General features: G+C 39.0%; 1 protein-coding gene and 1 long non-coding RNA gene across 9 annotated transcripts in view; one reads left to right on the top strand and one right to left on the bottom strand.

Annotated features, from left to right (window-relative positions):
- Nucleotides 1-25,711, top strand: part of LOC138913428 (uncharacterized) — a 73,677-nt gene that overhangs the window by 8,013 nt on the left and 39,953 nt on the right. For 3 of the 8 annotated variants that reach the window (XM_070217176.1, XM_070217170.1, XM_070217175.1), the window contains exon 3: nucleotides 16,867-16,944. The exons of the other annotated variants lie outside the window; for them this stretch is intronic. In XM_070217176.1, the coding sequence (XP_070073277.1) occupies nucleotides 16,940-16,944 (5 nt within the window). In that variant the 5' untranslated portion in view covers nucleotides 16,867-16,939. The remainder of the gene's footprint in view (nucleotides 1-16,866; nucleotides 16,945-25,711) is intronic. 8 annotated transcript variants of the gene reach the window in all.
- LOC138913429 (uncharacterized) lies at nucleotides 845-1,941 on the bottom strand. Its single transcript, XR_011419172.1, has 3 exons — nucleotides 1,742-1,941; nucleotides 1,261-1,362; nucleotides 845-1,206 (listed from the first exon to the last, which is right to left on the bottom strand). It is a non-coding gene; the product is annotated as an uncharacterized lncRNA (long non-coding RNA).

The following is a 25,711-nucleotide window of genomic DNA, read 5'->3' as shown; positions in this document are numbered from 1 at the left end:
AGATCGTTTCGAAGGAGTGAACTTAGCCGGCATATTGTTTACTTGGGCCAAAATGAAAATAATAAAACTTTAGTTGTGGCAGGTGGAAATAGATAAGGCAGCAATTAGACTTGAAAAGTTATAGCAGGAATAAAATAAAACTTAAAACGATGCAGGTAAAAATTCCAATGAAACCAGAGAAAGTTTAATATTATCTGGGGTAATGGTTTTAGTTTAAATTTAATTAGAAATAGTAAACTCTACAAATGAATTGTTGTCCCAAAAAAATATAATTAAATTCTCTCTTGATTTCAGAGTATTTGCTCATATTCATTCTGTTTATACAAAACTTTTGTTTAAACGTAATCGAACACAAATTCAAGGCACATTTTACAGATGAGGTCTGGGTGAATCCTCTATTTGTGTTGCCATGTCTGAAAGGCTCTAAATAAATAATGAAATAACGTCTGCACCAGACAAATTCATGTAAGTGGCTCTGTTTCCTCAGTAGACGGAGTTCATTTGAAATTTTAATCAGCGCTTCGTGCTGCAAATTCCAATTGCGCGGCCAAATTGAATTAATTTAACTAATTTCTTAGATACATTTGCATGGAACAAGCTTCTCTGCGGCCTTTCCGCTTTCTGGGAGCGACTTGATTACATTAAAGATGCGCAATTAGAAGGGCCCAGTCAATTTGCAGAGACAGTCCGGCGGGATAATGGTAAGGGTTGCCCAGATGAATGGCCACTTGGGCAAAGGGTTGGGCATGGGGCTTCATTAAGTGCTAGAAGCTGTTGCCAATTTTGAGCTGCCAACAGCCTTTGGCCCTTCCTTCACCTGTTTCGGGTTTTCTGGGTGGGGGATTAGTTGAAGAGCTGTGCCCCAAGTGAAATATTAATGGTTGGTGGAAAGAAAGAACTGAGGAAATTATGAAACCATCTTTAAACTGTCACTGGAAAAATGTTAAAAAAAAATTATATTTTAATAAATAAAAAATTTAATAGACAAAAACAAATTTGCATAAATTCCCTCACGTAACATTTTTATCGATGACTTTGTAAATCTTTTTTTTCCAAGTGCATTTGTTTTTTTTGTTAATTCCCTGGATTCGGACATTCCTCAATTTTTGGGGCAAAATACTTTTCTGTTGTTGCCATTGATTTATTTGCGTCAGAATTTCGAAGGCCGCGGCTAATTAAACAACCAAAGACCAGCAGCACCTACACCTACAGTGGATCAGCATCAACAAAAGTCGAATCAGCTAGGAATCGTAAACAAACTTTTGCCGGCTCGACTGCTGTGGGTGGTGGGTGAGGGCAGCCATAAACAGCTGCACACCAAACGGGTTCAAGTTGAATGTAGAAGCTATTTCGGAATTTGCACTGGCGAAAATTATTATAAGTTACAATTTAAATAAATAAAGTAATCGAATCTTTAATACTCTCATTCATTTTTTAAAGAAAACCGTACTGAACACATATTCCATAAATTTAATTTCAAAAAACATTTTTGTTTAATAGAAAAGGCTTACTATCATATTTTTCTACATACATTTAATATTTTCTAAAAAAATTAATATTTAATACTTTTGCTATTATAATTTGACAACACTAATTTTTTGAAAAAATACGTTCTTTTTAAAAATCTATTTTTGAAGCTTTTAATATTGAAAGGGTGGTGTTTTGTTTTTTTTCCGAGTGGATTGGGCAAAGTACCGTTAGCTACCAACCTATGCCATCTGAAATCGAATCGAAAACTCACGTAGCAACCACAGTGGGCACAAGTAAAGTAGCAACCACTATGGGAGTCTAGCTCTATCTCCCTTCCTCTGACCCCTGCGCATGCTGCGTCTCTGTCGCACTCACACACACACAGGTAGGGCGACTCCTGATGCGGCGGCCATTGAAACTGGCGGCCATTTCGCCTCCCCTCCTCCTCCTTGTCATCCTCGTCGAGAACTGAACTGCGCAAAACAAAAAAGAAAAACAAAAATCCCTCGCACACTCACGTAACCTGAAATTGACTTGAGCCTGAATCGAGGCAAAAATCTGTTGTTTTCGGAATTAAATTTATATTCTAGGCTGGGACCAGAGACACACCACACCCCCACCCTTCTTTGCGACCCTCACAGAGCCAGTAGATAAATGTAGAAAAAAAACTGAAATTTGTTTGGGTCTCGACTGCATACAATTGTGTTTGTTTGTGACTCACCATAGAGAACCACATTCGGTATATTATTTTTGTATATGCGTGCTGGGGCACATTTATTTACATTTTTTAATGCACCCAATAAAGAAAACAAAGCACAAACAAGTTTTCTTCTCATTTTTATTTTGCAGCGCTGGTTTATTTGTTTTTAAGTGGGCACAACTTTGCCACCAAATATTCCTCGACAGAAACTTATGTTTGTCTAGATTTATACGACATAATTTTTTAACGATTAAAGATAAAATTACTTTAATTTATAGGGACATAATACATGAGGAATTTCTTTGTTAAAGCAAATTCATAAATTATTGTGACACAATTATGTGTTTATAAATAGCGAATAACACTTTTAAAAATTATTTATTAACCTAAATTGATTATATTTTTAATATAAAACCTGTCCTAATTAAACCAGGTTTTTGAATATTTTTATTCTCATTATAAACGATCCATTTTGTCAATATATTTAATAAATACATTTTATTAAGAATTGTGAGGTTATTTAAAATATGGATTCAGTGATTATAAGTGAAATATAATTCTGTAATTTTGTGCTATACTTTAAAAAATATTTGAAGCATATATTATTAATATTAAATATTATAATAATGAATATTCAATTAATTAATATTTTTATACGCCAATATTTGAAATGGTAAAATATTTGATTATCGTTTTCATTCAGTCGTTTCCATTCAGTGCTCCCCGAATTTTTGTGCCACCAAAGTTGTGGCATTTCTCCCCACAAAGACCATAAAATATGAATGATGACCCTTGTTGCAGGGGCAATTAACTTGCGGTGCTGCAGCGTAATGTCTGCCAATCTGCGTGGAGAGAAGATTGCGATTAGAATGGAGCTCACAATGCAGGGGATGGGGAGTCGAGCGTTGAACCCAGAACTCACGACCTCTCCGAGCGAGATGCTCGCATAGAAATGGCTACATTTCGAGTGGCAATCCAAGTTAGTCTCTGGTTATATGGCCAGAAACTCGCGCAGCCCGTACACTCAAAAAAAAAACAGCCCGAAACTGCCATTAAATCAAGAAATTCGCCATGAATTTCAGTCGATGGCGATTTACCGTATTTTTTAGAAAGGAATTTTCTAAAATTTAGAAAAAAATTTCTGAAAAGCAGAAATACTTTTCTAAAATCAAGAAAAATTGCCATAAAATTGCGAAAAATTTCCTTAAATCCAGAAAGTACTTTTCTTGAAAATAGAATTTTTTTCTTAAAATAAGAAAGGACTTTTTTTATTTTCAGAAAATTTTATTTATTTTAATAAAATGTATACCTATTTATTTTACTATTTTATTTCCTAAACAAGAAAGAGAAAAGAAAATAAAAAGGATGAAAAGAAAATTAGTAATATTTCCTAAACAAAAAAGGAAAACAAAACAAAAAAGATAAAAATAAGATAATAAATATTTCCTAAAGAAAAAAGAGAAAAGAAAACAAAAAAGATAAAAATTACATTATAAATATTTCCTAAACAAAAAAGAAAAAAGAAAAGAAAACAAAAAGATAAAAATTATTAATATTAATATTAAGTAGGTATTTAATATATTACCTATTATTAAAATTTACTTACTGCCAAATTATCAACAATACCTGAAATTGAAATTATTCCTGCAATCGAAAATAAAAATTAATATTAGAGAAGGATAGTATTTGCGGCCTGCAATAGTATGGCCTTTGCTTACCATAAATTTTCACACACTTACCAAATTTATATTTAAATTTATTTAAATTGCTTACCTATTAATTGCCTCTTAGAGGGATCGCACTTTAACTTTCTTAAATGGGCTCAACACAAACTTATTACTTTGAATGCTCATCCAAAACTGAGCACAAGGGTTCAAAATGCAGCGCAACGCAAGCAACTCTCTCGCGAGAGACTGCATTTCCAAAACAACAACGCAATAAAAGTTACAGCTACGCACAAGAAAATTCTCGATCATACGCACAAACACACATAAACATATACATACATACGCCAAAACTGTCGTCGCAACGCGCCGCGGACTAACCCCTTGTCTTCTTCTTTTTCGTTTCGAAGAAAGAGTGAAAAGCATAAAAGAAATACAAAAAGTTTTTCTTAAATCTATGGTGATTTTCTAATTCTACTTTTTTGTTTTCAAGAAAACATTTTTTTTTAATTCAGAAAAATTCTTAAAATTTAGAAAAATGTACCGTATTTTTTATGGCGACTTTCTAGATTATAGGAAGGGGTGAAGTACATTTTTTCTTAATTTAATGGCGAAATCGCCATTAATTTAAGAAAACTTTTGGAGAGCAAACTAGGAAAAAACACCATTGATTTAAGAAAAAAAATCATTTTTCTAAATTTTAGAAAGGTTTTTCATAAAATTCTGTTTTTATGGTCTTTTTTCCTAGATTCAAGAAAACAATTTCTAAAATTCAGAAAACTTTCTAAAATTAAGAAAAAATTTCATTTTATGGCGATTTTCTAAAATTTAGGAAAAAAAATTTTTTGAGTGTAGGGAGTGCGCAAACTTTTTGAAAAATTCATATTATTTGTAAGTAGTTGCGGGCACAAACTATGAACTATGTACCACTACCCAGTCCACGCCCCCTGCGTCGAGAGAAAAATTGCGTGGCTTAGTGCGCACCACCGACTTCGGGGAGCAATCGAGGGGCCTTATCAGGGGGATTTATGCCAAATGATGGCAGATTGCCAAGCTGCAACTACAAAACGGCGGGGGATAGATACGGATTCAAATGGCACTGGCTGTGAGTTCTGGGCTTGGCAACATGCTTTTTAGTGTGTCTGTGTCTCCATTGCCATTCTTTTATTTTCCAACATTTTTCTCTTTTTTTCGGTTGTTTTTTACAATTTTCTACTTTTTTTCTCTCGAGTATAATGGCTAGAAAAAGTTGCGCCATCCACGAGGGGCTAAGAATCTGGACAGTGGTGGGAACTTTATATATTTTGTTTAACAATTAATTCAAATTTAATGTTTTATGTTTTATAATTTTAAAATGTATAAAAAAATTAATGTAGTATTTATTAGATTTAAATTATTTATAATTTACAAAATAAACATTTTAAAGCATTAATGATGAGTATAATTATTGTATATAATTTCAGTTATAATTTCTAGTTTGACCTATAAATACTTTTTTTCATTTATATTTTTATTTAAAATTTTGAGATGTTCTTTTACCCAATCCCACTGTGCGGCGCTTGACATACGGCTTCTGCTGCGGTGGCTCCGGCAGTTGGCACTGCCACCGTGGAGCCAATTTGTTGCGGTTCATCAATATGCCAAGCCGCACACATCCAGCCTGGCCAAAACCACAACCACATCCCCGCCTTTGGCCACATCCAGCCAAATGGCCAAGCACAGGGAACCAACCAGAATGGCAGACGGATGCGGATGTGGTTGGGTGGCTCTGCACTCCCTATCCAGATTTTCCGCCCCTTTTCCGTCCCTTCTTCCCTCGATGGTGCCCCTAGGGGCGGGGGCGGGGCAGTGGCCGTCGAGGAGCTTAAGTGGCTCCACGTACTGCTGCTGAAAAAAATATGTGCATAAATTTAAAGAATCTCAATTTACTTGGTCCGTGCTCATTTGTGTGCCGGCTGCTGCAAGAACTCGCCTCGTCTTCTCTGTCTTTTCGATTCTACGATTCTGTGCACTGCAAACTTTTGATATATTATTCTGTTTTGTTACGATTTTGTCCGCTTAAAAGTTTTGATATTATTTTATATTTTAATTGGATTGTACATTTTTCTAACTGAAAGAAATTTACTATAAAAACCCAAATATCAAAACTATGGGAATCTAAGCCGGTGGACATTGAATCTATGGTTCCTACAATTTATTTTTAAGGCTTTTTGAGCTACAAAAAATTCCCCTAAATGATTTATAAATAAAGGGAATTACTAAATATTTTTTAGATAACACTATAAAAAATTCTGCGATTTTTTCTCTGTGTCCCTGCTCAGCCGGGTGATTTGTGAGCTCAATTATAGTACATTTTCTTGTCTTGCCCGCCCTCCTCCACTTCCACTTCCCCTGGCTTTCCCGCTCCACCTTGGCCGTGGTCGTTTTTTGTGGTTGTCACTTTGTTATTTATTCAGCGCCATGGAGCAGGTCTGGACTTGGATTTCGGTGAATGGGGATGTGGACGTGGATGTCGAAGCAGACTCCGCGGGCCTGGAAGATGTGAGTTGAAGCCCTGACACTGAGGCCGTTAATGAGTTCGTTCGTCTTCGCGCTCCGCATTTGGATGCTAATGAGTGGATGGCATCCAATAAATTCAGTTCGCCTGGCTTTGCTTTTATCGCTCCACTTGCATAATTCACATCGCTGCAGGGTTGCCGTCGCTGTGGATCCACTCCCCCTGGCGGGGGTACAGAGGTCAATAGAAATTTATGGGTCGCATTGTTAACGCCACTGATTACAAATTATTTGTATTGCCCCTTCAGCAGTTGGGCGCAGGCCTCCGTGCCTGATTACTGATTGCTGTTTACTATATACGATGTCCTCTGACAGAGCTTATTGGATGATTTACTACGCCCTGGTCACTGCTTTGAAATAAACCTTTAAAAGTTATCAGAATGAAATAATTTTCAATTATTTATTTGTCCCCCTAATTTTAATCTTAGTCAATTTGACATGGACCAAGAAAAAAATGTAGCCATTAGATACATTTTAGGATTCTGATTTCAAATAAACCCATTTGTATTTTTACCTTTTTCGTGTGATTCCCGCATCACAAATTGGTGTAGGCTTTCACGGGCCTCTAAGAAATTCTCGATATCAGCTCTTAGGTCGAGTTTCTGGTTAATCTTAATGCTTACCACTTTAATAACTTCTTTGTGTTAAACTAGTAGTCGGTATTATTCAACAATAAAGAATTTAAGCAAAACTTATGATTTTATTCCCATTCAAGAAAAAAGACAGCTGAAATTTTATAAAATGTGTATATTTTAAATTTTAAATGTTCCCAATTCTCCAATGCAAACAAACCAAAATTTCAATAATATTTGGTTAAATAAACTTAAAAATGTTGTAAAAAACTTAAAAAACTCTTTGATTAAAAAAAATATTTTGATATTGGTAAATTTAGGATCGATTCACCTTTTTGTGCTTACAGATTAAAATAAATTGTAGATTTTATTCCTTACCAAACCCCACAAAACCCATCGATTCTTGACACATCTCAAGTTATGTCCAAGTATCACCATACGCTCCTCAGAGTTATATATGCAGTGCCCGCCCTTCTGGATAAGCCTCAAGGAAAATAGCTTCGAAGAACATTTCCACAACTCAAGACAATTATCGTCATGAGAAATGTTTTCTCAGTCGACGGTTTCAATCGCCTCCCCGATACTCGTAATTGTCGAGTGACAAACAAGATTGTTAACCAGATTTCGCATACCCCACCACTCGCTTTGTCGGCCATTGAAACCATGGTTCTAATAAGAGATGTATAAATGTATCTGACGCAACTCCAATGGGACCGGCACACGGGCGACGCCTGGCGGGCGAACCGTGAAGCTGTCTACTGGGAGATACAAAGATACTCAGATACATTGATATTGTCCTTCAGCTGCAACTGCAGCCTCGGGAGACGAATTCCAATCGGCCGATTAAGGCGTTCCGCCAGGGGGCGCTCGTGAGCGTTTATCTTTCGATGGCTGCGGCAAATCGGGTTTATCTGTCGGTCGGCCATCTTGGATTTATCTGGCAAGCGCGCATTTGTCAGATACTTTCGAAGCGCTGTGCGTCCTTTTCTCGCACATGCGCGTAGCTGTGTCCCCAGCGTTTCAGGCGTGGCAAAGTCGACGTCGGCAGCAGCGGCAACTGCGCCGCCCACGCACACCACTGCACGCACAAATACCAGCGCAAAGCGTACCGCCCCGCAGCCCCCGCACCTTTGAGAACGGGTCTCAGCACCCATAGTTGCAGAGAAAAAACCTAACTTATTTATCGAAACACACTTGTCCTCTTCGGAACTCAAAACCGGGGAATTTTAGACTCATAGGTAACTCCCTGGGCCTCGGAATAGACGAATTTTATAGGGAACTGAATTCAATCAATAGTACTTTTCATCTATGTTGTCTAGTCAAGAATTCAAAATCAACTCAACAATTCATTAAGTAATACAATTTAAAAGCATACGAAATTGGCACATGCACAACATGAGGTATTAAGAAATAAGCAAAATACTTGTCGTCTAAAGTCAATCAACACCAAGCCTGAAATTTTTTAGAATAAATGACCTTCACATTTTAAAATTATATAAAAATCCAAGCCTCCAAATCAGTTATTATTATTAAAACCTAATATTATTGTTTTTGGCTTTTGTAAAATACAAATTTTTCTTTAAATATTTTGATTCCTAAAATTTAATTTTTGTTTTTAATTTTTCTGGTGTTTTTAATTGATTGTTTTTCTTTTTTTAAATAATAAATGTCCAAGTCATCAATATAGAACCAATAACTTTTAAGGCAATCAAAATGAGTTATCAACATGCCGACGGCACTTGACGGCTCGCTTAGAAATTCCCTCGCTTCAGTGCCGCTCCGCAGTTCGGTGGCATTTATGCAAATTGCCATTCAGCGGGACCACACACTGGCACCAGCTAATTGACAATTAGCGAACAAATGCTAATGGCTAATGCCAAAGACCCATTCTAATGGAGCCTCGCAGCCTTGACTAATTGAGGCGACAATTGGCGGTGTCCAGAATTTATTCAAGCCACGAATTTAAGTTTTTCGTTCATGTTTAAGTCTTCAAGAGTTGCCCGGCGAGTGGCCATGTTTGCGTATCTCCATTCGAAAATAAACGCAGCTTAATTTGCATAACTGAAATGCAGAATTTATTTTAATTCAGGCATTGCATAAAACGTACTTCTTTATATGCACTCACACACAGCCACTCTCTGGGTTTCCGAGGAGGGATAAAGCTGGAATTACAAGAGCCATTTATGCAAATGCCCCGACTCTTACTCCTCCCTGCGACTCCATCATGTCCGGGCTCCTCTTGGCCAAGATGGAATATTTCAGTCACGTTAATTCATTCACGTTTAATTCACGAATAAAGTTCGTAACTTATATCGTGCTCATAATGCATGCAAATTTATCACCCCCAGGAAAAGCGGGGGGAATGGTATAGGGGGTATCCATACCCAGCACAGCAGGTGAGTCCATTAAGTGTTCGATTTACATCCGATTGCCTTTGGCTTTCCTCGTCCGTTCTGCCCGCCGATTTACAGAGACCCCGGAGAATCCAGTTCCTGTCCGATTCGCATCCCAGCATGCACTTTGCGTCCCCTCCCTAACGACTTGATAAGTCGATTTGGCCCCCACAGCTGCCACACACCCCGAACACCGGAAATAATTAAAAGAGCCAAAGTTCGGCAATATGGCAATATGGCCGAGGAGACGAATTTCATTAGATAAACTGACAAAATGTCACCGAGAACGGACGGAATCTGCTGGGGATATAAAACCAAACTTTGCCGAAAATATTGGCCAACACTTTCGTCGGCCAAATTAAAAAGAAATGCCGGCTCAAGTGCCTCGAGTTTAGTCACCTTTAAGCCCCGTTCCCGGGGCCCAGGCCAATTTATATTTAGTCTCGGGCCATGACATTCACCGAGTTCGGTATACGAAAACAAACAGGCACAGACGGAGTGGGATGGCAAATATAGGTACCATATATATAGCTTCATATTTTCATATTTGCCGGGCTTATTTGGGTTGCTTTGTTTGCCTCGCTTTCGTGGGTACACTTAGGTGTGTTCTTCCAGCCGAAATAGAAGTCAACATCCAGGCAATTGAGGCACTTAAATACGAAACGAATCTTTCTTGCTGCACTGTGGGAAATCTGAGTGGAGAACTGACGAGACAAAAACACGCAAGGCGGCAAGTTAAAAGTTGGCCTTTCAATAAAATATTAATATTAAAGAAAATTAGATAAGATGCTACAGTAAAACCTTTTATTATTCCCCTAAAAATTATAATACATTTGTAAATACTTTTTAAAAAACACCAATTACAACTTTGTTTAAGCTTTAGAAATTTTTAAAAGCAGATTTTATCAGATTTGTAATAAAATAAATTAACAGTATTTTAGAAAAATTTTTTGTTGCATACTGTTTAATATTAAACATTCAAAAAATATGTATATATTTCTGCTTGTTAAACATATTTTTGATGTCAGACTTAAATTTGACTTTCAAACTTAAAAAAATTAATATCTTTTCAAAAGTGTTAAATTATTAATTACAACTTTAGAGAATCCAAAATGTTTAAATATGTTTTTGACGTTTTTGATATTGTTAAGAATTTTCAACTCTCTGATAATAAAGAGCCAAGTGATTTCTGTTAGTGTACATCCGTGGAACGTCACTTGCTCCAAATGCAACGACTGTCATCAGGAAAAGCCAACCAGCAGACTGTTGGGACTTCCTTTCCTTTCCGCCCCCAACAAATTCAGAAAAACCATGCGGAATGGGAGCGAAGCCATTCTTCCGAATCGTTGCCTTGTGCACAAATAAAGGAAAAGTCAGAGCACGGGTGGAGAATAAGTGCCTATACGATCCCAGTTCGGGTAGTTTTTCCTGGGGGTGTGTACTCCTAAGGATTCCGGATTCAGGACTCACTGTCCGTGTCGGCATCCTTATCCAGATTCCCGACTCGTTGCAACTGCTGTGCAAATAATGGGAAGGCGGAGAGACGCAGACGACACCTACAACGTCCACGGGGATTGCAGCCACTCGAAAGAGATTTACTTTTGGCCACTGCTGGTGACGTGGTGGCCCGCATAGTAACGAATCGCGGGGCAGGGGTTGCCCCTCCGTTGGCCAACTCCATCTGCGTTCCTACATTTCGGGACGTCGACACGTTTGGTGTTGGCAAAAGTTTTCTCATTTTTGCAAGATGCTCGCTCGTAACGAAAATTGTCGAGTTCGCCAAAACGCCGATGGGATAAAAGGAGCGGATGTGCGCTGGCTTCTGGAGGCGGTATCCAGTATCCAGGGAGAAATGGAAATGGAACCGCACCGCACCGCACCGCACCGCATGCACTGGCGACATTTCTCATTAAAAGTTTTCGAAATTTTGTTGTCTCAACAAACATTCTTATCAGCAGACAGAAGCCATTCCAATAACGAACTTGGTGAGCGGAAGGCGGCGAATGCACAAAGCCAATGTGGCGGCCACGAAAATCGGAAGACAGGTGTCTGACAGCTTAATCGGATGTAATGAAATATGGGTGGCTTAATTAATAAGAGCTTGGCTGGAGGGGGGATAGTCATTTTGGATTATCTTGCTATCAATAAATATGTACAAGTTATGGAAGACACACCAAGGAAAGGAAACCTTATACACAAAATATTTTCAACTTAATATTTGATAAAAATATTATATTATTTAATAAAATTAATCTTATAATAAATTCTTGCTAAGAAATATCTTAACTGGTTTCAACTGTAATAGAAAGTGTTTCTAATGGATTGATCTTTGAGCCACCTTTTACTTTTCTCAGAGATCTCAAGGCCAACACATTTCTTGGCTCTGCCTTGAGTGTGATTATTTCCAGTTTTTAAGAGCCAATTACGAAAATGAGCCTTGCCTATGCCACATTGCTGCAATAAAGTATGAAATGATAATTTCCGGAAAAACAGCGGACCTTGAAACTAAATTAGGCGCAACCTGCGTGCAATTATCGTTAGTTATTTTCCTGCTCGCAGTGTTGCAAAGGGTTGAGTTAGACAAAAGGGTTGGGCTCTGGGTTCTGGATTTCTGGTTCTATTCAATGTCAGTTAGCCGTACCCGCGGCTCTCGAGGCCATAAAACAAGGTCGGGCATAAAAAACGAGTCACAAGGGCAAGGGTTTGCCACCCACAAGGGTTCACACACACACACACACCCCGTTAAGTCCTCGCATTAAGGCCGCACAGTGGGCCCATTGTCAGTTTTGTGGCTAAAAAGACCGGGGCGATCTGCTCTCGCTTTCTTTCTTCCACGATACGATGCTCGATTGAGAGTGTGTGTGTGCCCGTCACAGTTCCAAGTTTTACGGTCTACGAGAGTTGGCCGTAAAAAGTGAGAGTCATTAAAAATTTTACTGCTTCTCAAGGTCGTCGCAGGGAATTTTATGTCACTTTTATGGCCTAGCTGCTGCTGCGGCTCCCACTTCATGGCCATGGCCAGCGTAATCGGCATCGTCATCCTCATCGTCATCGCCATCGACTGACCCAATTTGTCTGGAGATACAGATACCTGGGCAATTGGATCAATCGGTTTATTGATGGCCCATTTGCATGACGGAGTTCAACGAACTCGCGGCTCACAGCAGTGGCTAAAATTATATCGAAAAAGGAATTTAAATATTTACTATACAAATTTTGTATTTAACGATGACGATGGGATGCAAATTTAATTCCATTAAAAATATCCTTTTAAATACATAAAATGATTTACCATAATATTGACTTTAAACGAAACTTTTTTTGGTAAAAAGGACTAAAAATAGTTTTTATTTAATATGTACTCAATATGGGATTAGGAGGAAATGTCATTATACATTTAAAGGACATCAAGACGGCTTATAAAAAATTCAATCCCAACTTTAGCATCTTAAAAAGCGACTCTTGTGTCCCGAAACTTGCCAAATACTTTCCGTTTATTAAGGAAAATCAAAAACTTTTCTCGTTGCGCATAAAATATTTAATATATTCGCCTGGCTTTCATATCGCAATCACACACTCGATGCCTTATGAAACTTTTGCCTTATTTGCGAATTTCGTGCACGCTCCGCAAGCTGGCAGAAAATTTTGGAGCGGAATAAGGCGAAGATGGCAGAAATGCTTAGTGGCAAGTGCCGAAACTAAATCCAATAACTATATGCTGAAACATTCATGAGCGCAAATTGAACACGTTCCTGCGTCTGGTGCTGGCCAACTCGGATCCTGGCTTAAACGCGTTTCGGTTCTGCTTTCGTTTGATGGAATTAAGTTCAATTGAGCTTGCCGATGAGGGAGGGGCAAGGATTGGGGTCCAGGTCCAGACAGGTCCATTCATCCATCCAGGGCCAACGCACTCGTCACTGCAGCGGGATGAATTATCCACACCTTCTGGATCGGAGTAACGACCATTTTGATTACAAGTATTTCTCGCAGACGTTTCCCTGCATTTAACAAAAATGGTTGCGAGCACGAAACGGTGGGAAATTCCTCCACTGATTGCACGTTTCAGCTGGCTGCCAAATCGGGGTGTGCATTTTGAATTCGCATTCCCTCACACCCCGGTGCTGTCCCTCCCATTCGGAATAATTGAATCGAAAAATTGCTTCGCCCCATGAAAGGAATCCGATGCGAAGCTTGCAGCGACATTCAATCCATGAAAGCATTTCGAGAAATTCAATTCGATTTGCAGCAATCGAAGGAAAAAGGAGCAAATGATATGAAGGGATGTGGATAAATGAACAGTAACTCAGAAGCTAATTTTCTTTGTAACTAAATATTTACACTAAAATACTTGAAGATGCAACTAAAAGTGTTTATTTATTTATTTTATTTATTTATTTTTAATTTGCCTTGTTCTTAAGATTTCAACCGTTGATAAAATATTAAATGATTGATGAGGTTGATAAGATAATCTAAAAATTACATTTCCAGAAATCATGTGAAATTTTAGTTTAATTTACAAAATACAAAATACAGTAATGCGAAGCAAACAAAAAACAAAAACAACCCCCTACGACAGCTGTTCATATTATTTAACCCCCGAAATTCCCGCCACCCCACGAGCTAAAAATATTTAAGAGAGAAAGCAGAGCGAAAGAGAGAATTCGGGGCTCTCTTTCTCAGTCTTAGAGAAGAGGGGAAACCCACAGGGTGACTTGTGTGCTTTTTTGTATGGCCATCCATAAATAAAATTAAAACGAAAACGAATTAATTAGCATATTTAACTGCGCCCCAGCCAGCAGGTGAATCAAGAATCGAACGGTCTAATTAAGCCATTTCTCTGTTCGACTTCGGTTGCAATTTGCATTCCAATAGCTCGCAAATCAGTCAGCCGCTGTCTGAATCTTGGCATGCGATAAATTCAGCAGACGATGAGTTTATTAGCCACCAAGTGACGTCTCCCCGCGTCCCCTCGATTTCCTCGTAAACGAACGCTGGCAGCCACTTAAATCTCATCTCCCCATCGATGATAATGCTGATGATGATGCTTCGATAATGCCGATGGAACAATGCCCCTGATGGGTCCCAGAAATTTCGTATGCAACCAAAGTTCCCACGTTGATAGAGGGGAGATCTGGCAGAAACTAATGGAAGAATTTCGCGATGTCACGAGCGTGAGTTATGGTTAAGTGCACTTTTTGGGCTGCCTTCGCGGGAAGCCTCCCACTTTGCCATTCTTACCTCCTCCCAATGCCGTGTTGTTTGCGTCTAAATGCAAATTTTGTGTAATGAACAGAGAAGTGGGATTGTTCATTATACTCTTACGGAGTAGGGGTAGTCCGCATATCAGGCATAATTTTTTTAAAGTTTTTTAAACCATTTAGAGATTTTAGAAAATTAAAAAAAGTTTGTAATAATAGACCTACACTGTTTTTCAGAGTTATAAAAATTATAATATTTTTTAAATAAATTTCAGAATTTAAAATTAGTTATAATTCTAAAAAGCAATTCTCAAAAGTTTGAATAACTGAATTAAATTATTATATATTGCTCATTTCCTATTATTCTTTTTAAGTTACGACAGTTTGTAGAGTATCTGAATTTCGTCGAATATAATACCCCATAGTGATATTATTTTTGTGTTAGCTTCAACTTTTCCGCTGCCTGACTATTAGCTAATGCCTGAGCCGCAATTCGTGACGTGCCGCGCCCTCGTCTCCGCCCCCTTGCAACCTTCGCCCTCCCACACTCACGCCACCCCCAACCACTTCCACTTCTCTAACCCCCTAACCAAATCCGAATACAACCCCAACCGCAGTCCTGTTGCTGCTGATGCGCTTCGTAAAGTTTGTGCAGAAAATTTGAATATCGCTTGGCTTATTTCGCGCTTGGCAAGCAACCACCAAGGTCCTTTAGGGGGCGGGGCAGGTGCTGCCTGGCTGCCATGTGTGTATCTGTATCCGAATCTGAGTCTGCGAGCCACGTTTAATGGTGGTGGAAATGGAGCTGCAACTACCACCTCAGGAGGGTCAGGAGCTCACGTTGTTTGTACATTGCCCCCCGAAAACTCTTTATCCTGCGTCCTTGCTGGGGGTTTTCTGGGCTCTGTTATTAATTTTCCTGCTCCTCCGAAACTCCCGCCGCCTGGGGCCATTTAGCCCCAATTGCGTCTCGGTCTCAGACTCGCAATCAGCTTCAGTTCCAGTCTTTGTCTTTCGGGGCTCGGATGCGTTTCATTAATTAACTGAAATGCTCTCGACGAGCTTTGCACGTTACAACAATGAATTATTTATATAAAATTTGTCTGGCATTTTTCCACTCCTGCGTTGAATCTTTTTTCTGCTACGTCTTTGTTGCCCCTGGCAGTCGCAAATTTGTTGCCATTTTGTTGTGCTGGGTCCTGTTTTTCTGGCCAGGAGGTGAAATGAGGTGCAATACCTTGGGCCATTATTGGCCAGATTTTTTCGTCGTCTGCGGGACCTTTGTCTTAGTCATTTGAGAGATTTCTGATAAAGGGGGAAGTGCAATTTCATGCTCCCTTTTTAAATATATTAAAGTATATACTTTTAATGCATCTGCTTGAGTTGCATGTCTCTTTTAAATAAAAATTAATTTCTCTTACCGAGGAGCAATATAAAAACGTCAGTGGATAAGCGGGTATCTCAACTCTTTGCTCGTTTTGCATTACTTCACTCTCAGTGGCGAGTCTTTCCACTCGGTGAACGGACCTTAATTAAATTATACAAATGAATTCCCTTTTTTCCCCGCTTTTGAGTTATCGGGGGATTACGAGTCCGAGTCCAGACACAGCTCTGCATTTCACATTCATTTTACTTTAAATCTCGACTAGAACTAATTTTATATTTTCCTCCCGTTTTTTCGGTGGATTTTTTCGTTCTGTTTATTTCGCTGGGGAATTCGAGGATTAAATGAAAAGGATTTTTAGACGGACTGAGTGGTTTTCTTCGTCTGGACCTCGCTGTTTAATGGATTTTTATAGTCAAGACACCAGCTGCATTTGCATATTATGATCTTTTTCCAAAGAGTGAGGGCACAATTATAATTATGTATAATGTAATGAGATGCTTTCTGTGTTTTTGCTTAAGGAATTTATGATATTTGAAGCTATGGCTGAATTATGCAAAAGAATAGCATGGTATGTAAGTTATTAAGACTAGTGACTAGTGCAGTAAAAATAAGTTTCACGCTTGTTGTGCTAGGATAGGAAAACAATAAAATTAAAAAAATTAAAATTAAAATTAAGATCTAATAATGAAAAGAAGAAATAGATAAATAATTTGGAAAGATGGGAACATTTTTTTAAACGATTCGACAAAGTTACACTACATTTAATGTATTTAGTCATTTATAGATGTTTCCTTATTATCTTAAAAACCCCTTGAAATATTAAAAGCGAGAAGATAAGAATAGGATAAACTTGTACGACTTTAAGAAAAATATATTAAAATTCCATGTGATTACTTACTACTTTCCCATTTTCCTTTCAATTTCAGGTAAATACGACATAAGCCATCTGAACCGTTTAAGCTGCTCTAAGCATATTCAATATTTTGGTTATTTAAGCGAATGAGGTAAGCTAAACAATAAGCGCGAAACCCATGAATTTTATTTAGTGTGTTTATGAAAATGGCCAACAATCAGACAGAAACGATAACCAAACGGGGCAGAGCGATCCGACCAGCAGCTTTCGCCGAATGCTCCTGGTCCTGGAACGCTCCTGTAGTGTTCACAACAGGAATGCACGATAAAATAAAATACACCCCATCAATATAAACGACATTTACAGCGGCAGCAGCCACACACATGAATCACGTCCTGAGCGTTTTCAGACCGAGTTCCCAAAAAGGGCCAACAAACAACAACACATGGACGGGTGTCTGTGAGCGGGGAAACAAATGAAAAAGTCTGTACAAATAATGCAGCCATTTTGGATAACAATGGAAGCTAACAAAGAACAAACAACAACATCGCCCGAAACAGGAAAAACAAAAAGAAATATGCTGGAAAAGGTGGAATCGGAATTCGATTTAAGCGTTCAGTGACTCTGCCCTCCTCCCCCGAGCAGCTTTGCGACATTTATCAAAGTCCCGAAATGCCAGCGAACACAGCAACAGCAACAAAGCCAAGAAAATAAAAAGAAAACACAAAAATGTCACATTCGAATTGAATTTAAATGAGTTTGCTGCTCGACGAAGGCCCAAACCCAAGTGCGAGGAGGGGAAAGACCCGTCCCGATCCGATCCGATTCGAGGCAGAGGCAGAACCAGAACCACAATTCGATAAAACTGCCAGAAATTATGCCGCCATGCCAAAGGCAAACCCAAAGCTCCAGGGCCATTAGTCTGCTCAGAGGTCTTTCCCTCCGTTTGATTTTTTCATTCTTGTTTTTCTCTAACTCTTGGTCGCACAGTGGGCCCAATAAGTGGATTTCTTACCTGCACTTTAAGTTTTCTATAGCACTGATAACCTTATCGAGAGTTTCGAAGGGCAAATGTCTTTGTTTTGTAAAATATAGCATTTTAATGTAATTCCCATTTTGTTGTAATAATAATAAAATAGACTGTCCTTACGCAAATAAATTTTTATTAAAATAAACAAATAAACCCTAATTGACTGATCATAATTTTTTCACTAATAACATAAAAGTTCTTAAGCCTTAAAAATATTTATTTATTTATTTTAAATCAAATGCGTTGTATAAATCAATTAAATTATTTAAGTATGTTTTTTGTTGTCTTACAAGTATGCAAATAATTTTAGTTTATAAGATTTCACCTTGTCCTGCTATTCAAGGCCCAAGGTGCAGTGGCGATTGGCCTACGTAGCACTCGATGGCCTGCATCATTAGCATTTACACTTGGCTCGTCTATCGATCGACGCGATCTGAGCGACTTGACATGGCCCGGCCTGTGCGACGATCGTTTTAATTTAGTCCAATCAGAGCCAATAGAATTAATTACGAGGCTAAGACACGGATGGCGACGACGCAATTAGTTGTGCGTTCTGCCCCATAAACAACGTGGCACATACATACGCATCCGCAGTGAGCCAAAAATCTGGCAACTAGGTCAAGGGGCGGGGGGCGTGGGCAGTGACACATCGCCGGGCACATTACGCCGGGGATATAAATAAACACGCATACTTCGGAAGGCTGGACCGCCTTTTTTTGGTTCCCAAGGAGGAGGATGGCCATCTCCATCTCATTTGGGGCAGCTCGCCTGCCAAATTGTGTGTATCGTTTGTGCGGATGTGACTTCGCTCGTGGAACCCATTCAGAAATGGCCCCATTCAACTTCCCTATAATGGGGTCCCTCTGCCAGTCCAAAAGTTCCCAAGTTTGCCTTCGAATGGGTCAGAGAAGGAACGTAATTTCGAAAGGGGACAGCAGATTCCGCTGGGATTAAACATCTACGGACAAAAGATATACTTATTCATACACATTTTTGTATCCACGAGATATGAGTATCTCTGGCGCACACACACCCACACGCTTTTGTGGCATATCTGAAAATGTACATTTATATTTTTGGCATTCTCCGTTGAGGGGGAGAAAATATCTTCAGGCAAATATATAAATACATTCAGTGTATGACATCAAAGCAAGCTAATGAATACAACTGTCGTGGTCGTAATTTAGGGGACCACGAGTTTGGCCCTGTCATTGAAAGAGCAGTAATCTCCTAATCCAACAAGTTGTTTGTCGTAGAAATATTTAAATAGCGCTGTTTTAATTAGAGAGTATATTCAGAATATTATAGCCAGATAATCGAATTTTTGCAATTATTCATTGTAATTATAATCGTAAAACTTGTACAAGCAAGAAAAGACTTGCCTATAAATCAATATTACAAAGATAAATTGGGATATTTGTAGGTATGGTCTCCAATATTTCCATTTGCTTTATTATTATATTTGTGATCAATGTTCGAAGAATACATTGTGCGCAGTAACGACAACAATCTATAAATATTGATGAACCAATGGGTAATTTCACTTTCAGTGCTACCTGTTTGGCGATGAATAATGGCAATAATTGTTCTATCCGCCAATCCCCGCTCCAAAATTCCGGGGGCACTCCTCCATCGGCGTCACTTGAGCCGCGTTCCTTGGACCTCCCAAGCGCAAACAGAAAAGTGCGGTGGCAACACCTAAAATGAGTTAATGGCCGCATTTATTGCCAAACTGCTATAATAAACAATTTGTTGGGCATTTAACGAATTTTACTACCGCCAACAAAAGCCGGCAGTCGAGGGCAGGGCAAATCGAGGGGGAGGGTGGGGGCCGAAGTGGGCCAAATGCGAGTGGCCATAAAAATGTTTATGATGGATTATGCTCCGCTACCGCAGCCACGCTCATCACTCACTTAATGTTTTACGACACTTTCCATGTGGGACACGTTGGGGCAGGTCTTGGTCTTCTTTGGTCTTCTTTTGGCGGCGGAGAAGAAAGGGCAGACCTGGTCAATGTCAAGGTGAAAAGTGTGCCACATAAAACGGCCATAAAGGTGCCGCAGATTGATTTAGACCGCCGCGCAGATGAGCAGGTTGACTGGGGAAGTGGAGAAGTGGTGCAAACGCACCGTCAACGGGCATATTAAAATTTTACGGTCAGCTGTAGACGAGCGCCAGACACCTAGACACACTTTGGCACACTCACACATGAGACAGTAAAAATAAAGCATTATTATGGCCGCCATTAAACTCAAGTCGCTGCCGGAAGCTGTATCTGTATCTGTATCTCAGTCGCAGTCTCATTCCGAGTCTCTGCTTTTTTTCTACATCCGAGGCGTGGGCTTAAGACGCACTGGCCTTGCCCAGAGTCTTTGGTCTTCGACTCCTCTGGATTTTTTCAGAGTCTGGTTCTCATAAAAGTAAGGCGCGCGACTAACACGCGAGTTGGCCACGCCCCCCGACACCCCCTTCGTGGAAAAAGGCGCGTCTTGCGGCTGCGTTTTTATGAATGAAAGCGCTGCCTCTACGCCACTCGCTTTTTGTGGCTTTTTTAGCGGTATTTTATTGGCTTAATGTCGCATTTTGCACCACTGTCAAGACAGACAACCACTTGCACCGCAATTCCGACATTGTCCTGACGACTTTTGTTTACAGATTACTCTAAAATTACTTTTATTGCATTATTGCATTATTTAAAATGCAGTGTGGGAGCCTGTTAAACATATTAACCTTAAATTAAAAGCGTAAAGTTCTTAAAACGCCTAAGAGTCAATAAAGATATATATTTTAAAAATGAAATCTTAATTGTTAATAATATTTGACAATTGTACTTAAGCTCTTGTCATTTTTAATCAACTTTATTACGACATTTATATAAATTCAAAATATGCTTAAAAACCAATTATTACACATAATTTTCTTTGCATATTTAAAGCACTCTAAAAATATGATAGAAAATATATTTATGTGTGCGATATTTTTATTATAAAAATCCTTCATTAAAAAACCACATTTTTGTTGTTAATAAATTTATGAATACCATTACTCCTCCAGTCTTCGAGGCTCTAGCAATTGAATATTCCACTTGCGCTCTCGAACTGCGGTCGCCATTTAACACCTGCAAATGCCTAAGTCCGTATGCCCACGTTTTGAATTCCACATCATGCGTTTTGGAGAGATACGCTCACCAACCTGCGACCAATGACATGGCTGTCAGTCGTTAGCCGGCAGAACTCCCTGCCATGTTTTGAAATGCCTTGGACCCGCTTCGTGGCTCCCTGGAACTTTTGCTGCCGCCGCATATCGCAACTAATCAAATGCCAAAACACGTTTTCAGCGACTGCTTATCGTGGGCATGGCCAGACAAAAAGGCAAGACAAAAAGCCAAGCCAAAGACAAAGTAAATTAGCATATTGTCAACAACTGGCGACGGGCGGTTCGGATATCAGGGGCATTTGTATAAATATGATTGATTTATGGGACAATTTTCGACAGCATTATGCGGACGTGTCACGCATATGGCTGAAATCAAGTTTGGCTTTTGGGCAAGTAAGAAGTAACTTGGGACTTGGATTTTGGTGGATGCCGAAGCCAAAGAGATTTCACAGAAATTTGCATTCTCATTTTCCCGCATTAAAGATTGCAACCGAGTTTTAACTACGGTCCAATAAACTGGTTTGCAAAGCAGAAAAAAAAATGTAGAAGAAATCTAGCATCTGCCGACTGCGCATGAGCTGATATTTTCAGGGGAAACACAGCGCAGAAATAGTTGACAACAAATTCGTTGCCAACCTAGAAGATAATTTTACCCATACATGCAGCCAAAAGCAGCTGAACTTCACACAGATACAAAGTCTGAAAAAGAGGCCATATTTATTTTTGCGGCAGCCATCAATGTTGCCATCTCTGTTGCACATAAGGGGAAACATCGACTAAATTCAATACATATTAGATACATATCAACAGAGGATCCTAAGTAACAATAAACCTATCCACTTAAATTCTAAAAACTAAATTTAATCGATTTAACAGCGAAAAATCGTTGAAAAATGGCAAATCTTTTGAGGAGGCGTCGGCCATGCGGATTGCGTGAGCGAGAGGACTAGATAAACCATCCTGCTGTCTCTCTTCCACTTATGCACTCACACAAAGAAAATTTCATGTTGCATGTGTGCGTAAGTGGGTGGCACACAGCTGGCGCCCTCTGCTGGAAGAAACAGTGAAGCCGCAGTTTCGCAAGAAAAACAAAAGGGGGCGCCAGAGCCAAAGGTTTGAGTATTAGCTAAAATATTTACTTAAAATTATTTAAAAAAATTAAAATAATAAAATTAATTTTATAATTAGTTGTTAAAAAAACATTAAAAATATGTGGCACATTTTTTAAGTCATAAAATGTAATTTCCACATTATTTTTCCCCTTGAAAAGCCCAACTTTGCAGCCGCCACTTTTGTTCGATTTCGAAAAAGTAAGCTCAAAGCTTGGCCTTTTGGGCGTCGCTTATGTACTGGTGAGCTTATTTTCTGCACACTCAAGGCCCAATAATATATGTAATTGGGCCTGGGGCCTGGCAACAACATCCCCCGATGCCGGCGAGATAAAAATCAATATAAATATATATAGTGGGCGGAAGGGCGCTGTAAATATGTACATACCTTACGCCTTGGCGAAGCGAATACATACAATATTTGCGCACACTTAATGAGCAAATTTATGCGTTTTGCAAAGGATTATGGCGCAGAAAATTTCATTAATTTCATTTAATATTCGCAATAAAACGCAAAACGACCGGCCGCCCAGCCAATTTGCATTTGAACTGCCATTGAAGAGGCAGCAAAAACTTTAAATCAATTTAAGTCTGCAGCTTACTTTTACAGCATTTCAGGAGTGCCACGCCCTGATCCGAATTCATATACTTAAACCAACCACACTTGGCCCGTACTTGCCGGCTTCATTTAGCGCATTTTAATCGAGCCATCGAACGGCATATTAATTTCAATTTTCGGCATAAACTCGGCGCTTTATGGCGACAATGGTGGGCGGGGTGGGGTCGCACTGACAGGTGCCTCTTAATGGCCCCGCCTTATCGCGAACCTGTTGGCAGAGCACTCCGCTAAAGGACGTTCTGCAGTCGCCATTCGTTATCTCCGGCGAATAATGCAGGTTCGATTCCGTCTGACTCAGGTCGTAAATTGAATGTTTTTACTTTATACCGAAGCTCGGCTAATTAGCCAATTATATTTCATAAGCCATTTCGAAATCATTTTTTCCCCGCCAAGTGTCGGGCAAACGCTGAAAAATGGTTATTTAATTGTTATAATTTGTATTTTAAACGCAACAATGGCTTCAACTGCCTTTATTCGGCTAATGACAATGCGCACTCATTTGCGTGAGGTGCGTCATGTTTATTTTAACCAGACGTCAAATCGGTCAACATCGCCTTTTAAATACTAATTATTATTAATTTTAATTGGTTATTAAAAAAGGTTTGACAAGATAATTTACATAATTTAATTGCTGAATTTATTTTATGAATTATTAATTATGATGTGATACGAATACTTTTTGGATTAATTAAAGCTATTAAATTATATACATTTTTTAAAGGTTTTAAAATAAACGAATTTTGGTTTATAAAATAATTACATTTCTTTAATGCGTTTTTAAATGTCTAACAATATATTTAGTTTTACTTTAATAATAATACTAATTTGTTTATTTTATACCCCTCACAACAAAGACAATTTCCTGAAATGTGCACTTCCGAAGCGCTTATCTAATAAAAATGACGTCTTTAAATGAATAAAATAAACATTTATTTCAAAGTTTTATTATTATAGTTGCCGTCCCATAAATCAAGTGGACAATCAAACTTTAATCCGATTTACACAGTAAGCTATAGAACTTGTTCCCCTTCCGAATAGAATTCAAAACGTTGTCGCCGCACTTTTGGTCCATGGTCTGAACTGATTTTGAATAATACGCTCCTTAAAGTGCAATAACCAGTCCCGGCAACAAAGAAACTTTTGAGATGTTTAGGGTTTTAAACTTTACGACTCTAGTATTGCTGTTAGAACTTTTCCCAGCTAAACTCCAGTCTAGTGTTTTATTTATGTCAACGTCAACAAATCTCTACAAGCGCGAGTAGAAAGAAAACATCGTAAATGTTTTTCTCACAGATTAAAAGGCGATAAAACGTGGTTATTGTTCCGCTTCCTCGCATAAACTATTTTAATATCCAATTCGTTATTTGCCCATATTTCGCACGTATTCCAACCTTTGGAATACGAATTCATATGGGTATTATTCGAATCTATCGTTCGATCGTTTTGCCGTCGCCATTTTCAGTGTACGAGATTCTTGGAGGAAAAGACTGGAGGCAGATAACATAAAGAGTTTCAAGTAAATTGAATGCGTTCAGAATGTTAATTGTCTCGGGCCACTTTTGCATCTCGGGAACGAAAAAAACAGACATTTCGTCTGCTGTGCGGGGCTTCAATTAAAACGTTTTAAAAATCTCCGGCATATTTTCATGGCCTGTCGAAGGAACGCATTAAAATGGGCGACGCAGTGCGATGCGATGGGGCTGGGAATGGGGCCCGCACTTGACTCTTGTTATAAGTACATCGATCCGATATGGGACTCTCTCTATCTGCGATATATCTTTTTCCCTGGACACCCATTGCTGGGATATGTCCGCCATTGAAATTCAAAACGCAAACTTGCTGCATTCGTCGGTTTTGGTGCTTGGGAACAACTCCTTCTCCTTCTCCTCCTCGTTGATATTCCCAACATCGAAATGGGCATAAATATGCCACTCGTATAGCACCATTTTTCATTTCGTTTCGTTTTGAAACAGTTTTATGTCTGCCCTCCCCGCCCCCAAAGGAAAATCACTTCAGAATGAGCGATGTCTCTGATCTAATTGCAAGGGGGACGGCATGCTAAAGTCAACTTGAGACTCAAGTGGCCGGAGCCCAAAACACAAGGAGAGAAAAATCAGACACCACTGAAATTCGGCGGAAAACTGGTTTTTCAATATTTTCAAAACCATTTCGATGGCATTGTTGTTGCCGGTGGTCAGGTCTCTCTGGTCGTTCATTTTCATATTTCCAGCTCGTATTTTAGTAACTAAATTCCAAGCTGACAGTGACCTAACCCGACTCCCTTGTCTCTCTTATCTTTCCCGAACACCGTGACTTGAGAAATTCAAAATAAATAAATTATTTACTTTGTCCGATGCTTTGTTTGGTGTTTTTTGTTATATTCTCCATTCGGAATCGGGTAAATATTTATGCCAGCCCAGAAAAAACCGAACTCAATCTGTGTCCTCATCATCGTCATATCTTGTGGCACAATTTTAACGATACCAAAATTAACACATGTTCCGCTAGCGTTAACAGATTCAAGGCATATATATATACGTATATACCCCCTTCTTTCTCTGGGGAGCTGCACAGGGGAATTTATGAAGCGGTTCGGTTCGCTTTCTGTCCCGCCTCAAATGCATTGAATTTTAATATTTCTCTTGGCACTTCGGCCATTGGGAATGCACCGCATCCATTTCGGTTATCGCCCAGCCACTTTGGACAGTGCAGTAAATCAATCAGGGACTCTGCCACTTCTCCGAAGCCGAGTCCCCAACGATATCGTCGATATCCGATCGGGCTGTATATTTTATTAAATGTCTCGCCTGACAATTTCAAGGTATTTTAAGGTTTCGAATTGGAATTTAAAAGTCAAATCGATGGTTGTCGCTATGGTAAAATAATATGAAATTGACCGAATGGTAAAATTAATCGGATCTTTCTGTTTGTAATATAACAAAATGATATTACCATAAGCGGCAGGTTGATATTTTCTATAATTTTTTGTTATTTTTAGTTCTTT

The sequence above is a fragment of the Drosophila takahashii genome, chromosome 3R (genome assembly GCF_030179915.1).
Source record: "Drosophila takahashii strain IR98-3 E-12201 chromosome 3R, DtakHiC1v2, whole genome shotgun sequence".
NCBI classification, from domain to species: domain Eukaryota; kingdom Metazoa; phylum Arthropoda; class Insecta; order Diptera; family Drosophilidae; genus Drosophila; species Drosophila takahashii.
This window is presented reverse-complemented; position numbering and strand designations above follow the sequence as displayed.